The sequence below is a fragment of the Notolepis coatsorum genome, assembly GCF_963971535.1.
Source record: "Notolepis coatsorum genome assembly, chromosome: 9".
Lineage (NCBI taxonomy): Eukaryota > Metazoa > Chordata > Actinopteri > Aulopiformes > Paralepididae > Notolepis > Notolepis coatsorum.
This window is the reverse complement of record NC_140173.1, coordinates 142,836,552-142,848,561: the sequence shown is the minus strand read 5'-3', so window position 1 is coordinate 142,848,561 and position 12,010 is coordinate 142,836,552. Positions and strand designations below refer to the sequence as shown.

General features: G+C 44.3%; 1 protein-coding gene across 1 annotated transcript in view; it reads right to left on the bottom strand.

Moving 5' to 3' along the window:
• dst (dystonin) overlaps positions 1 to 12,010 on the bottom strand; it is a gene marked incomplete at its 5' end in the record, with an annotated part of 232,374 nt that overhangs the window by 134,633 nt on the left and 85,731 nt on the right. Inside the window, 5 exons of the mRNA XM_084322030.1 lie at positions 4,188 to 4,364; positions 5,521 to 5,838; positions 6,578 to 6,826; positions 9,771 to 10,049; positions 11,361 to 11,594. Of these exons, the coding sequence (XP_084178156.1) occupies positions 4,188 to 4,364; positions 5,521 to 5,838; positions 6,578 to 6,826; positions 9,771 to 10,049; positions 11,361 to 11,594 (1,257 nt within the window). The remainder of the gene's footprint in view (positions 1 to 4,187; positions 4,365 to 5,520; positions 5,839 to 6,577; positions 6,827 to 9,770; positions 10,050 to 11,360; positions 11,595 to 12,010) is intronic.

Below are 12,010 nucleotides of genomic sequence, written 5' to 3'. Positions count from 1 at the left end.
AGTCGCTGTTTACAACGACCAAGACCCACCCCACCGGCTTTCCCACCCGCTGACACCGCCAGTTGTGTCAGTATGGACGGCCGACCAAGCCGGAGGTAACGCAGCTGGATTCGATCCCACTGTCTCTGCGGTGGTAGATGGACGCTTAGTCCGCTGCGCTACCCGGCCGCGTCGAGTCCCTGGTTAAGACTCTTATACACAGTGGATTCTTATTCTTGACCAATTACCACAATGGTGGGCAAATCATCACATGCACAGTTCTCAGGCGGCATGACGAGACCCAACACAGAGTGTTCCAAGAACTAATCAGTAGGAGATAAATCAATGAATTTCAAAATATTTCCTCGGGACAGGAGCCCAGACAAAGATTGGACTGGAGAACTACAGAACACACTGAGCTGGGGTTTAGTTTTCACTATATTATTTTACAGATTACTTTTGTTTTTCTACTTTAAGTGTAAATGCCATACAAATACAGTAAATTACCTTTTATCAAAACATTTTAACCATTAAATAAAGGTTGTAATCTGTAAATGTATTTGATTTTACTGTAATTTGACAGTAAGTATTTGGCAACCATTGATTCCAGAGATTTACCGTTTTCTTGCAGCTTTTTTGTAGCTTAAAACTCAGAGGAGAGGTGTTTTTGGCCAACAGCCAGGCTAGTGGTCTGTAATCCGTTTCCATTAATTTGTGCTAAACTAGGCTAGCTTGCAGCCGGATAGCTTTCTACTGAACGCACAGAGAGGAAATCTGTATCTTATCTTCTTGTCTGACTCTGGAGACATGGGCAGGGATTAAAGCAAAAAAAAATCTCCTGACTGAACTTTTTTTCAGGCCAAGTCATATTCTTATTTTAATCTCCACTATTTTTTTTAATAGCGTTAGCGTTTTAAGGGAGCCTACTTGTAGAGCCTACTGTCCTGACTGTAGGCTTTATTTAATACACAAGACCCTCTTCTTGGGACCAAGTAAGGTTTTGTCGATAATCCAATGTAGTTACCCCACCCCGCCTACCCAACCACCTCCAATGTACCACCCCACCTACCCAACCTCCTCCAATGTATATACCCTCTTTTTTAGACTATTTTTGTATCACAAACAATACTGTATTTGTAAATCTGGTATGTCATAAATGTATAGATGTAGCAGTATTGTCTATCTGTATGTCATGTGTGTCATATATGTTATGATGAATTGAAAATGGGGGACCCTGATGTAAACAAGACGAAAGTCTTTCTCTGGTCTGCATCCCCTTAACAATTGTGTGTATTGAGCTGTACTGTATTGTACCCATTCTGCAATCTGTTAATAAAGTTTTCAATCAATCAATCAATCAATCAATCAAGGGGATGCAGACCAGAGAAAGACGTTTGTCTTGTTTACATCATCAGGGTCCCCCATTTTCAATTCATAGTGACATTTATGGCATAGGGAGATACTACAGTCTACAGGTATATAGTACTGTTACATTTGTGACATATACGATATGCAAATATACAGTAATGTTACCCATATATCCTAACAGAGATTATATACATGATATGATGGGGAGGAGACTGTACATTAGGAGGGGGTGGGTGGGAGAGAAATATACAGTAGTTACCCATAGATCCTAACAAACAGAGATTATATACATTATGATGGGGAGGAGACCGTACATTAGATGGGGATGGTAGAAAAAAGATATACGGTGGGGAGAGAATATACGGTGGGGAGGAGACTGTCTACACCTGTGTGATGTTGCTACGGAGTTAAGCTAATAAACTTACTCACAACCACAGCAGGGGACTCACGTATTGTACTGTGAAGTAACACGACAATGACAAAAGTGTTGTTTCTGTTTTTGACATAGTTGCGGCACACGGAACAAGTTAACAACTCACCACTACAGCCTCCAGTAGCGCTGCCTAGCCAGTCTCTTCAAACGCCCTCTCCTCTCTAAACTTTCTTTTGTTAGGTGGTCCCGCTCATCCTTTTCATCTGAGAACCCCGCGGTGGGTTCTCTTTTTAGTGGCCGGCTTACTCCTTCCATTTAACCGACGCTATTAAGCTAACGTTAGCTAATCGGTATAGCAGCGAGTGCGAGCAGCGTCCTGTCTCTCAAGTCGCTGAGTGATGACTCTGCTTGGCGCGGCGCGATTTTTTTTCTTCATATTTGGCGCCTCTGATTGGCTCAATTTTGTTTAAATGTGTACGCATCTACAAATCATATTATACCAGGTAGCCAATTCCGTCAGACCGCGAATCAAATGGACGGATCTCCCCAATCAAATTGACGGAAATCCGTCTGGAGACGGAATGCTTTAATGCATGGACATGGGTAAGCGCACTTCCCATAATGTCGGCATGTTCCTTTAGGTTGTTGGAATAGTTTTGGTGTGGTGGGGGTGATGACCTCCAGAGGCAACCCACCACAGTAGAACACATATAGGATGAAATGTCATCTCTGCTATACTCTGCTGTTGAGGTTACTATTGCTTGCCTCACCACAGGCTCTTAACCCTTTCACCACCACACTACAGAAGGTTAAGCTTTCACTACAACACTACAGAAGGTTAACCTTTCACTACCACACTACAGAAGGTTAACCCTTTCACTACCACACTACAGACGGTTAACTCTTTCACTACCACACTACAGAAGGTTAACCCTTTCACTACCACACTACAGAAGGTTAACCCTTTCACTACAACACTACAGAAGGTTAACCCTTTCACTACCACACTACAGCCGGTTAACCTTTCACTACCACACTACAGAAGGTTAACCTTTCACTACCAAACTACAGAAGGTTAGCCCTTTCAATACAACACTACAGAAAGTTAAGCTTTCACTACCACACTACAGAAGGTTAACCCTTTCACTACCACACTACAGACGGTTAACCCTTTCACTACCACACTACAGACGGTTAACCCTTTCACCACCACACTACAGAAGGTTAACCTTTCACCACCACACTACAGAATGTTAACCTTTCACCACCACACTACAGACGGTTAACCCTTTCACTACCACAACACAGAAGGTTAACCTTCTGTAGTGTGGTTGTGAAAGGGTTAACCCATTGTCGTGTGGCAGTGAAAGGGTTAACCGTCTGTATTGTCGCAGTGAAAGGGTTAACCATTTGGTAGTGTGGTAGTTAAAGGGTTAATTAATGTGTGCCCAGCAATACGAGCACCCCCCCCCGTATACCCACTCACATTCAAGCTGCACATCGAAGCAAAACAAAGGAATGTGAACAATGCGCAGTAGCAAGAGGGGCTCTTCTGCCTACAGATTCTACGTGTATTATGTTATACAGGGTGTGTCTGCCTCTCTCGGTGCACCACCCCTGAGGTGAAGGCGTAGTAACCGTGTCTGTGTGTGTCTGCCTCTCTCGGTGCTCCACCCCTGAGTGAAGGCGTAGTAAACGTGTCTGTGTGTGTCTGCCTCTCTCGGTGCTCCACCCCTGAGTGAAGGCGTAGTAAACGTGTCTGCGTGTGTCTGCCTCTCTCGGTGCTCCACCCCTGTGTGAAGGCGTAGTAAACGTGTCTGCGTGTGTCTGCCTCTCCCGGTGCACCACCCCTGGGTGAAGGCATAGTAAACGTGTCTGCGTGTGTCTGCCTCTCTCGGTGCACCACCCCTGAGTGTGAAGGCGTAGTAAACGTGTCTGCGTGTGTCTGCCTCTCCCGGTGCACCACCCCTGGGTGAAGGCATAGTAACCGTGTCTGTGTGTGTCTGCCTCTCCCGGTGCACCACCCCTGGGTGAAGGCGTAGTAAACGTGTCTGCGTGTGTCTGCCTCTCCCGGTGCACCACCCCTGAGTGTGAAGGCGTAGTAAACGTGTCTGTGTGTCCGCCTCCCGGTGCACCACCCCTGGGGTGAAGGCGTAGTAAACGTGTCTGTGTGTCTGCCTCTCTCGGTGCACCACCCCTGAGTGTGAAGGCGTAGTAAACGTGTCTGTGTGTGTCTGCCTCTCTCGGTGCACCACCCCTGAGTGTGAAGGCGTAGTAAACGTGTGTCTGTGTGTCTGCCTCTCTCGGTGCACCACCCCTGAGTGTGAAGGCGTAGTAAACGTGTCTGTGTGTGTCTGCCTCTCTCGGTGCTCCACCCCTGAGTGAAGGCGTAGTAAACGTGTCTGTGTGTCTGCCTCTCTCGGTGCTCCACCCTTGAGTGAAGGCGTAGTAAACGTAAAAGTCGTGCCTTGGCCTCCTCCAGCTGCTTCTGCAGCGTTCGCGGTTCGGCGGCGATGGCCTCCGACTGCTGCCTCCTCGCCTCGTCCTCGGAGTCGTTGAGCCACTTCTGGAGACCGGCCGACGAGTCCTCGTACTTGTTGTATTTGTCCACCACGTCTCTGAGGTTGCCGCCGAGCTGGTTACACTGGGGGGGGGGAGGGGGGGGGGGGGGACATTGATTGGAACGGCCGCTGATATAAACAGGGACACACACACGCGTGATAATGTTAAAACAGGTTCAACGCTGGCTGAGGTGTGTCCCAAAGCAACGGATCATGTGAGAAATGAGAAGTGTGATTGATTGTTACCATGAAATTGACATCTTCAATCACACAATGCCAGCAACAACAGTTGCTGGACCCTATTGCTGCTAGAAGGCATTACAAAGACGGTAATTTTTTCCATTTTCTGGGAAAGACAAATACTGCCACCGTGTGGCGAGAGGAAGCCAAGCCATTGTAACCTATTAGATCAGACAGATCGTCTGCAGCAGAGATGCCCAAAAGGTCAAATTGAGCCCTTCCCCAATGTTCTTGTTGGCACTCCAAATGGTTCCAGAGAGAGTGATGTGATATTCTTCTACTTGCTCATTTCTCTGCTTGGGAGGTATTTTAATGATAGTATGTGTTTTCAAAATAACTTACTTATTCATTACAAACATATTGATGATATATAAGACCTGAGAAGCTAATAATTCCTAACATGTTGCAATTCCAAGTAATCGATGAAATGGTCGTTTTTGGCCCCACAGCCCATAGATATATATAGAACACTAGATAGCTTGCCCGCGCTGCCGGCCAATGGAGAGCGACGTCACTGAACCGCCGCCATCTTGCTCCAGTTAGCCTTGAGTGAGAGTGAGTGAGCTGCACAGACAAAAATACTCATAACTCGCTGAAATATTGACGGATTTACAAACGGTTTGGTTTATTACAAGCATTATTAACGTGGCTATGATTCAAGCGGTTTGTAAAAAAAAACATCTTTAAAAGAATTTTTTTTTATAAGTATGCAGTATCATAACTACATATTTGATGTTTATAGCAAACCAACCCGTTTGTAAATCCGTCAATATTTCAGCGAGTTATGAGTATTTTTGTCTGTGCAGCTCACTCACTCTCACTCAAGGCTGACCCTCCCAAGATGGCGGCGGTTCAGTGACGCTGGTGACTCCGCCTTAAGCTATCTAGTGTTCTATATATATCTATGCCACAGCCCACCACCACCCATATCACATGTCCACCACCCTTGACACGTCCACCCTTGACCCTTGACCCCTGACCTCCAGGCTGTAGGTGTACCTGAGAATGCAGGGCCTTGTATCGACCGGCCGCAGAGTCCAGCCGCTCCTTGACGGCAGAGCAGGTTCCGGAGGTGTCCACGCCGGGCAGCAGCGCGCTGTTCTTACCCCCCGAGTCGCCCCCTGCAGCTCCTCCGCAGGCTTTAGCCACGTCCAGCACCTTCTGCCCCGAGATGGTGATGAAGCGCAGGTCCCCTTTGTGGGCGATCACGTCCTCCGAGAAGCTCTTCTGGCGCCGGAGCTTGCCGCCGAGGACGTCGAGGGAGCCCGCGGGCGCGCCCAGCTCCTCCACGTCCGCCTCCGCCTGCCCCAGCCACACCTAGGCAATCGAATGCAATGAAGCGAACTGTCATGTTCCGTGGTATGCAGGAATGGAACTCTCTTCCCAGACATGTTAAGCAGGAGAAGAGTAAATGTCGTTTCAAAATCGTGGTAAAACAACATTTTCAACCAAAGAAATTGACATTCCCTAATAGATAGTGTGTACGTAAATGAAAATGTATGTGTCTGATAAAGGGATAGGTATATATGGATGAAAAGGCATGTGTCTGATAAAGGGATATATTATTAAAAGATTGTATAATTGGCTGATATGAACATAGATAATGTATGTAAAAGCTAAATAGTATATTATGCTGTATTGTATTATGAATTAATTATGAGTAGGTATTATTGTATTGTATTATGAATTCATAAGGCGTATATATATTTTTATATTGTATTATGAATTTGATTAGGGTTTTTATTGTTGTTTTAATTGTCTGTATGACATGTAAATGTTGTGAGTGTATAAGGGTTTTTATTGTTGTTTTAATTGTCTGTATGACATGTAAATGTTGTGAGTGTATAAGGGTTTTTATTGTTGTTTTAATTGTCTGTATGACATGTAAATGTTATGAGTGTATAAGGGTTTTTATTGTTGTTTTAATTGTCTGTATGACATGTAAATGTTGTGAGTGTATAACTCTTTAACTGTATTTTATGTGTTATGGACCCCAGGAAGAATAGCCCCAGCACTGCTGTGGCTAATGGGGATCCAAATAAACTTAAACTTAAACCTGGAACTCGTCGCAGTCGCCCTGGAACTTCCGCAGCTCCTCCTGGACGCACTGCACCCGCTTCATCTGCTGCTCGGCCTGGGTGAGCGAGGCGTCGTAGCGGCCCTTCAGCTCCTCCATGTCCCGCTGCAGCTTGTCCTTCTCCGCCGGCGACAGCACCTGGGCCTGCTTGTTGTCCAGCAGGGCCTGGGCCGACTTGGTGGCCGTGATCAGCTCCTGCTGCTGGGCCACGATCTCCTGGTGACGGGCCTGGAGGAAGTGAGACAGAGGGGCCACCACCGGTCACGGACAGACTACTACTACAACCTCGACTGTTAGTCGAAACGTATTCGTATCGTGGGACAAATCCTATGTTACATTCCTTGTGCAATATTTTGTGTAATATTCAGGGCTGTCCCCGACTAAGGATTTGGATGGTCGACTATGATTGGCCAAAATTTGCCGTTAGTCGACTATCGGTCGACTAAAAAAATAAAGTATAATATTTTAAATATTTATTTTTAATTAATTAATTTATTTTAAATTTTGTATCATTCCATTTGGGCTGTGGGGGTGCTTAATGTCTGAAGGAGTCGACTGAAGGCTTCTTGTCCTCTGCAAAAGCATGCAATTGGTCCACTGATGGATACATCTTGATATTTGTCTAGTCTAGTGTGTTCATTAGATGGGTGAAATCCTCTTTCAGTGCCTCTGTGCCTGTTTTCGTAGGCAGTTAGCCTCTGGTTTGCGTGCCATTAGCGTTAGCCACGCTTCTAGGCCTCTTTTCTTTTGGAAAGAATGATAAAAAAAAATAAAAAAATACAAATATATATAAATATTATTATTTAATTATTTTATATATATATTCGACTAAGAGGTTGGCCAGTCGACTACGGCTCCTTTCGACCGATTAGTCGACTAATCGACTAATAGGGGTCAGCCCTAATAATATTCCGTTACTCCATTTATGATAAACCAGCTTACTGGCTAAATGATCTAGCGCAGTGGTTCCCAAAGTCGGGGTCGCGACCCAAAGGTGGGCCGCGAGCAGCCACGGGAGGGCCGCGAGATGATTTAAAAAAAATAAAAATAAAATCCCAATTTTTTTTTTTTTTTTTGCCACTGAATTAGAAGCAGGCCAGGACAGTGTTTCAAGTTGTGTTCTAAAATTCTATTCTATTGTATTCTAAAATGTGACTATATGGTTTTATATTAACTTAATAAATAAACAAAAACGAAAAATCTACTTATTTCAACGAACATTTCAAACTAAATAACAGATTATGCACATAAAACGCTGAAAACAACCGAAGCAACAATAGTATTTTAATGAGGCTATTATTATTATCATTATTATTATTTTGCAACAAGTTAGCCCTCTCATAAATAGCACATATAAATGAATAACTAACTTGAACTAACTTAATAGGATTGAAGTGATATTTGGCTTAAAAAATCGGTCACATAAAAAAAAAAAGAAAAAAAAAAAAAAAAAAAAAAAAAGCCTGACGATGTGCATTGGGCCGCGGCTCTCTGACGCCTTATTTTCTGGGTCCCGGCCTGAAAAGTTTGGGAACCCCTTCTAGCGTACAGAGAGCATGTTTTGTCTGGAACAACTCTAATGACCAACTCTCTCATAACAAGATATTAGGGACTCAGGTCCTGCTAGCCAGATGCAGCTTATCAGTATTCATCCCACACTGTTATCTTATGAGAACTGCTTGACTTTTTTTCTGTATGCAAAACCTTGATTTCTTTTACTATAAGGCTGAAAGTATCCTTGGGCCTCGTGGCTCACTTCGCAGATTGTCTTCCGCTCTCTGTATCGAACTGAGACATTCTGTGCACAGAATAAACTATATCCTTTTCCTATCCATTGACTCTATCTCAATTTCTCTTAAAAAAAGTTCACCGGACTTGTGGTCAAATCATTTTCCACAACAACACATCATTTATGAATGAATGACTACGTTTCTGCAGCACGTTTCTAGTACTAGGAATGGAATGAGCATGTGTGGATTGTGCTTTAATCAATTATATTGTAGACGGATCTTCTGATCAAAATAGGTTTAATTGTAAAAACAATTATTACGAAGTAGCCTACAAATGGGTTAAATGAGCTTGGGCTAAGAGGAGGGCTCTCCTTTGGCCAGCTAGGAGACTGACACTGAGGAGGAGAAGGAGACACTGAGCTTAAGCAGAGAGAGGGGTGAGAGCTGTAGCCTTTGGCCTCTCACCTAGGTGTGAACTAAGCTATTATTTTGGGCAACCAAAAGGATTCCTCGAACACAGCATACATTTTACCCACGGGGGGAATCAACCCTCTTAACCCTGGCCAGGTTAGTGCCACGCTCGGCACTCATGCCGTGGAGCTACACAGGACCACAGGACAACCGTTTCTCACAATGCTATTGTAGCGACCCTGAGTCGGGGGTCATTGGTCAGCCGAGCTGTCACTCAGCAGCACTCCGCCATCTCGGGCTGGCAGCGACGCTATTGGTCGCGCAAGCCGCGGGGGTGACAGAGGCTGGAGTGCAGGGGCTGACGTACAACAGGGGGGACGTTAGCAGGTGTCAGGTGCAGTTATTAGTTGGGAACAACGAGAGGTGATGCACCCAGTTTGTATGCTGTAACCAGAGAACTGGGGCTGTCCCCGACTAAGGATTTGGATGGTCGACTATGATTGGCCAAAAGTTGCTGTTAGTCGACTATTGGTCGACAAAAAAAATAAAAAAGTGTAATATTTTTAAATTAAAATTTATTTTATTTATTTATTTATTTTGTATCATTCCATTTGGGCTGTGGGGGTGCTTAATGTCTGAAGGAGTCGACTGAAGGCTTCTTGTCCTCTGCAAAAGCATGCAATTGGTCCACTGATGGATACATCTTGATATTTGTCTAGTCTAGTGTGTTCATTAGATGGGTGAAATCCTCTTTCAGTGCCTCTGTGCCTGTTTTCGTAGGCAGTTAGCCTCTGGTATGCATGCCATTAGCGTTAGCCATGCTTCTAGGCCTCTTTTCTTTTGGAAAGAATGATAAAAAAATAAAATAAAAAATAAAATATTATAGATCTTTTTTATTTTATTTTTTATATATATTCGACTAAGAGGTTGGCCAGTCGACTACGGCTCCTTTCGACCGATTAGTCGACTAATCGACTTATAGGGGTCAGCCGTGAAGAAACACCAAGGAACACAAGGAAATCGAATCTTACCTTGATCCTGTCATACTGCTCCTCCAGGCCCTTCTCCGTCCCACCGGCCTCCCTCTCGGGATCCGGGGTGTCCGGCGTGTTCCCGTTGGGGTCGTCGCCCGCTCCGATCTCTCCCCCCGTGGCCGCGGTCTCCGGTGGCGCCGCGTTCCCGTTCTGCTTGCCCGCCGCGCGGTCCGTTCGGTCGAGGCCGCTCACGTTTTCATTATCCATGTTGGAGATCCAGCCCAGGAGGTTCTCGATCTTGTTCTTGCTCTCCTCCAGCTGCTCCACGGCTGCCGCCTACAGGGACGGGTACCGTGGATCAACAAATGAGAGTGATCGATTGATTAGTGATTGATTAATGATTAATGATGATTAATTCATTTAAATGAGGCTATACATTACTAATGTGAAAGGACTGATTCGGTCACTGGCCACTGACTACATGCAATTAAAACCTCACGCCAAAGTATTGGTTAATACTAGTGCTGTCAGGCGATACATTTTTTTTATCTAATTAATTACAGGATTTGTAATTAATTAATCTAATTAATCGCATTTTAATCGCATAACCATTTTATGCCTGATATTCTATATTCTATAATCATATTTCAAATTGCATGTGTCCGGATGGCAGAATTCAGTACTGTATCTACAACACCTTCTGTTTAATCATCTTCCATCTATTAATTTGCTTGGATTTGTCAGGTCTGGTCAATTTTAGCATGTGGTGTTATTCAGTCAAAGTCAAACATTTAATTGATATTCTCATTTGGTTCATTACGTTTTACTCAAGCCTAGTAACAGATACAGTATTTCTGAATACATTCCCTGAGATACATAGATGTCCCTAGAATCAGATACCAAGAACATGCAAATGGACCATATTAAAAAAAAGTCTGTAAATGTGTATTCTACGTTCTTATGGAATGAATCAGATAAAAAAAAAAAAATTGAGTTAATTTTCATAACGCGGTAATTTGCTGTGTAATTAATTAATCTAATTAACGCGATAAACTGACAGCCCTAGTTAATACATAGATTTACTGCATTAATGAATGAATGAAATTAACACACAATCGGTGTACTGAATTAATAATGATTCATTTAGATCAGTGATTCTCAAAGTGGGGGTCCTTGACGAGGTCCCAGGGGGTCTCCAGTAAAATTGGAAATAGTTTAATTTCAACTCATATTTTCGTCACTAGAAGTTAGTACCGCGTACCGAGTTCTGAATTCAATCATTATGTAACAACCAGGTAACGACGAATATTTTCTCAGATGGGGGGTCTCTGGGGCAAAATGTTTTCTAATGGAGGATATGTATCAATGTGGGGGGGGTCCTTGACGAGAAAAAAGTTTGAGACAACAAAAATGTGATCAGTTATATAAATATCAAAGCAAAACAATGGCTCGTTCTCTTTTCTCCTTATTTGTTTCTATTTATTTCCCCTATTTCCTATTACCGATTAGGATAAAGAGTGAGAAAGGGGAGGTTATTATATTTCCCCTCATTATAATCATACTAACCTTTCATTATGAGGAAAAAAAATGGAATAAATCGTACTTTTTTGTTTTTATTGGTGTAACGTGTGTACCACGAACTCTGACCTTCTCACTCTCCTGCTTTATCGCAGAGGTCACGACCTTCTCCAGGTCCTTCCTGGACTCCTCCGCGCGCCGGTCGATGAGCTTGGCCTTGCTCCGGGCCTCCTCCAGCTTGCCCTCGATGACGGCCACCTGCTCCGGCATCAGCTTGCCACGGTTCTCCTCCAGGAACGTCTTAGTGCCGGCGATGACCTCGTTCAGAGCGTTGGCGTTGGACAGAACGTCTTTCTGCAGCGCCTGCAGAGTTGTGAGGTCCAACGGGGGGGGGGGGGGGGGGGGGGGGGGCAGACGAAAGCCACGATGAGTCATGATGAGCAATCGTGTGGAAATAAAACACCTCGCAGAGTGAAGTCATGTAAATACATGTTGTATGAAAGCATGATTTCTTATTGCGTCTGAGAACAGAGGGTCCACGACCTTTGCTGGCAGGTGACCCCCCCCCCCCAAAGAAATTCCTATGACCGACGTAATTTAAAACACAGGAATATGACGTATTCACATTGTACCGATATATATATATATATCTTATTGAGTACATAAATGGTTTGATTCCTCAGAGGGATGGAACTCACGCCGCCATAGTGAGTTGTTCAGGAACAACTGCTTGGCTCAGGCTGCTTGGCTCCACAGTGAATGGCTTCTACACACAGTTC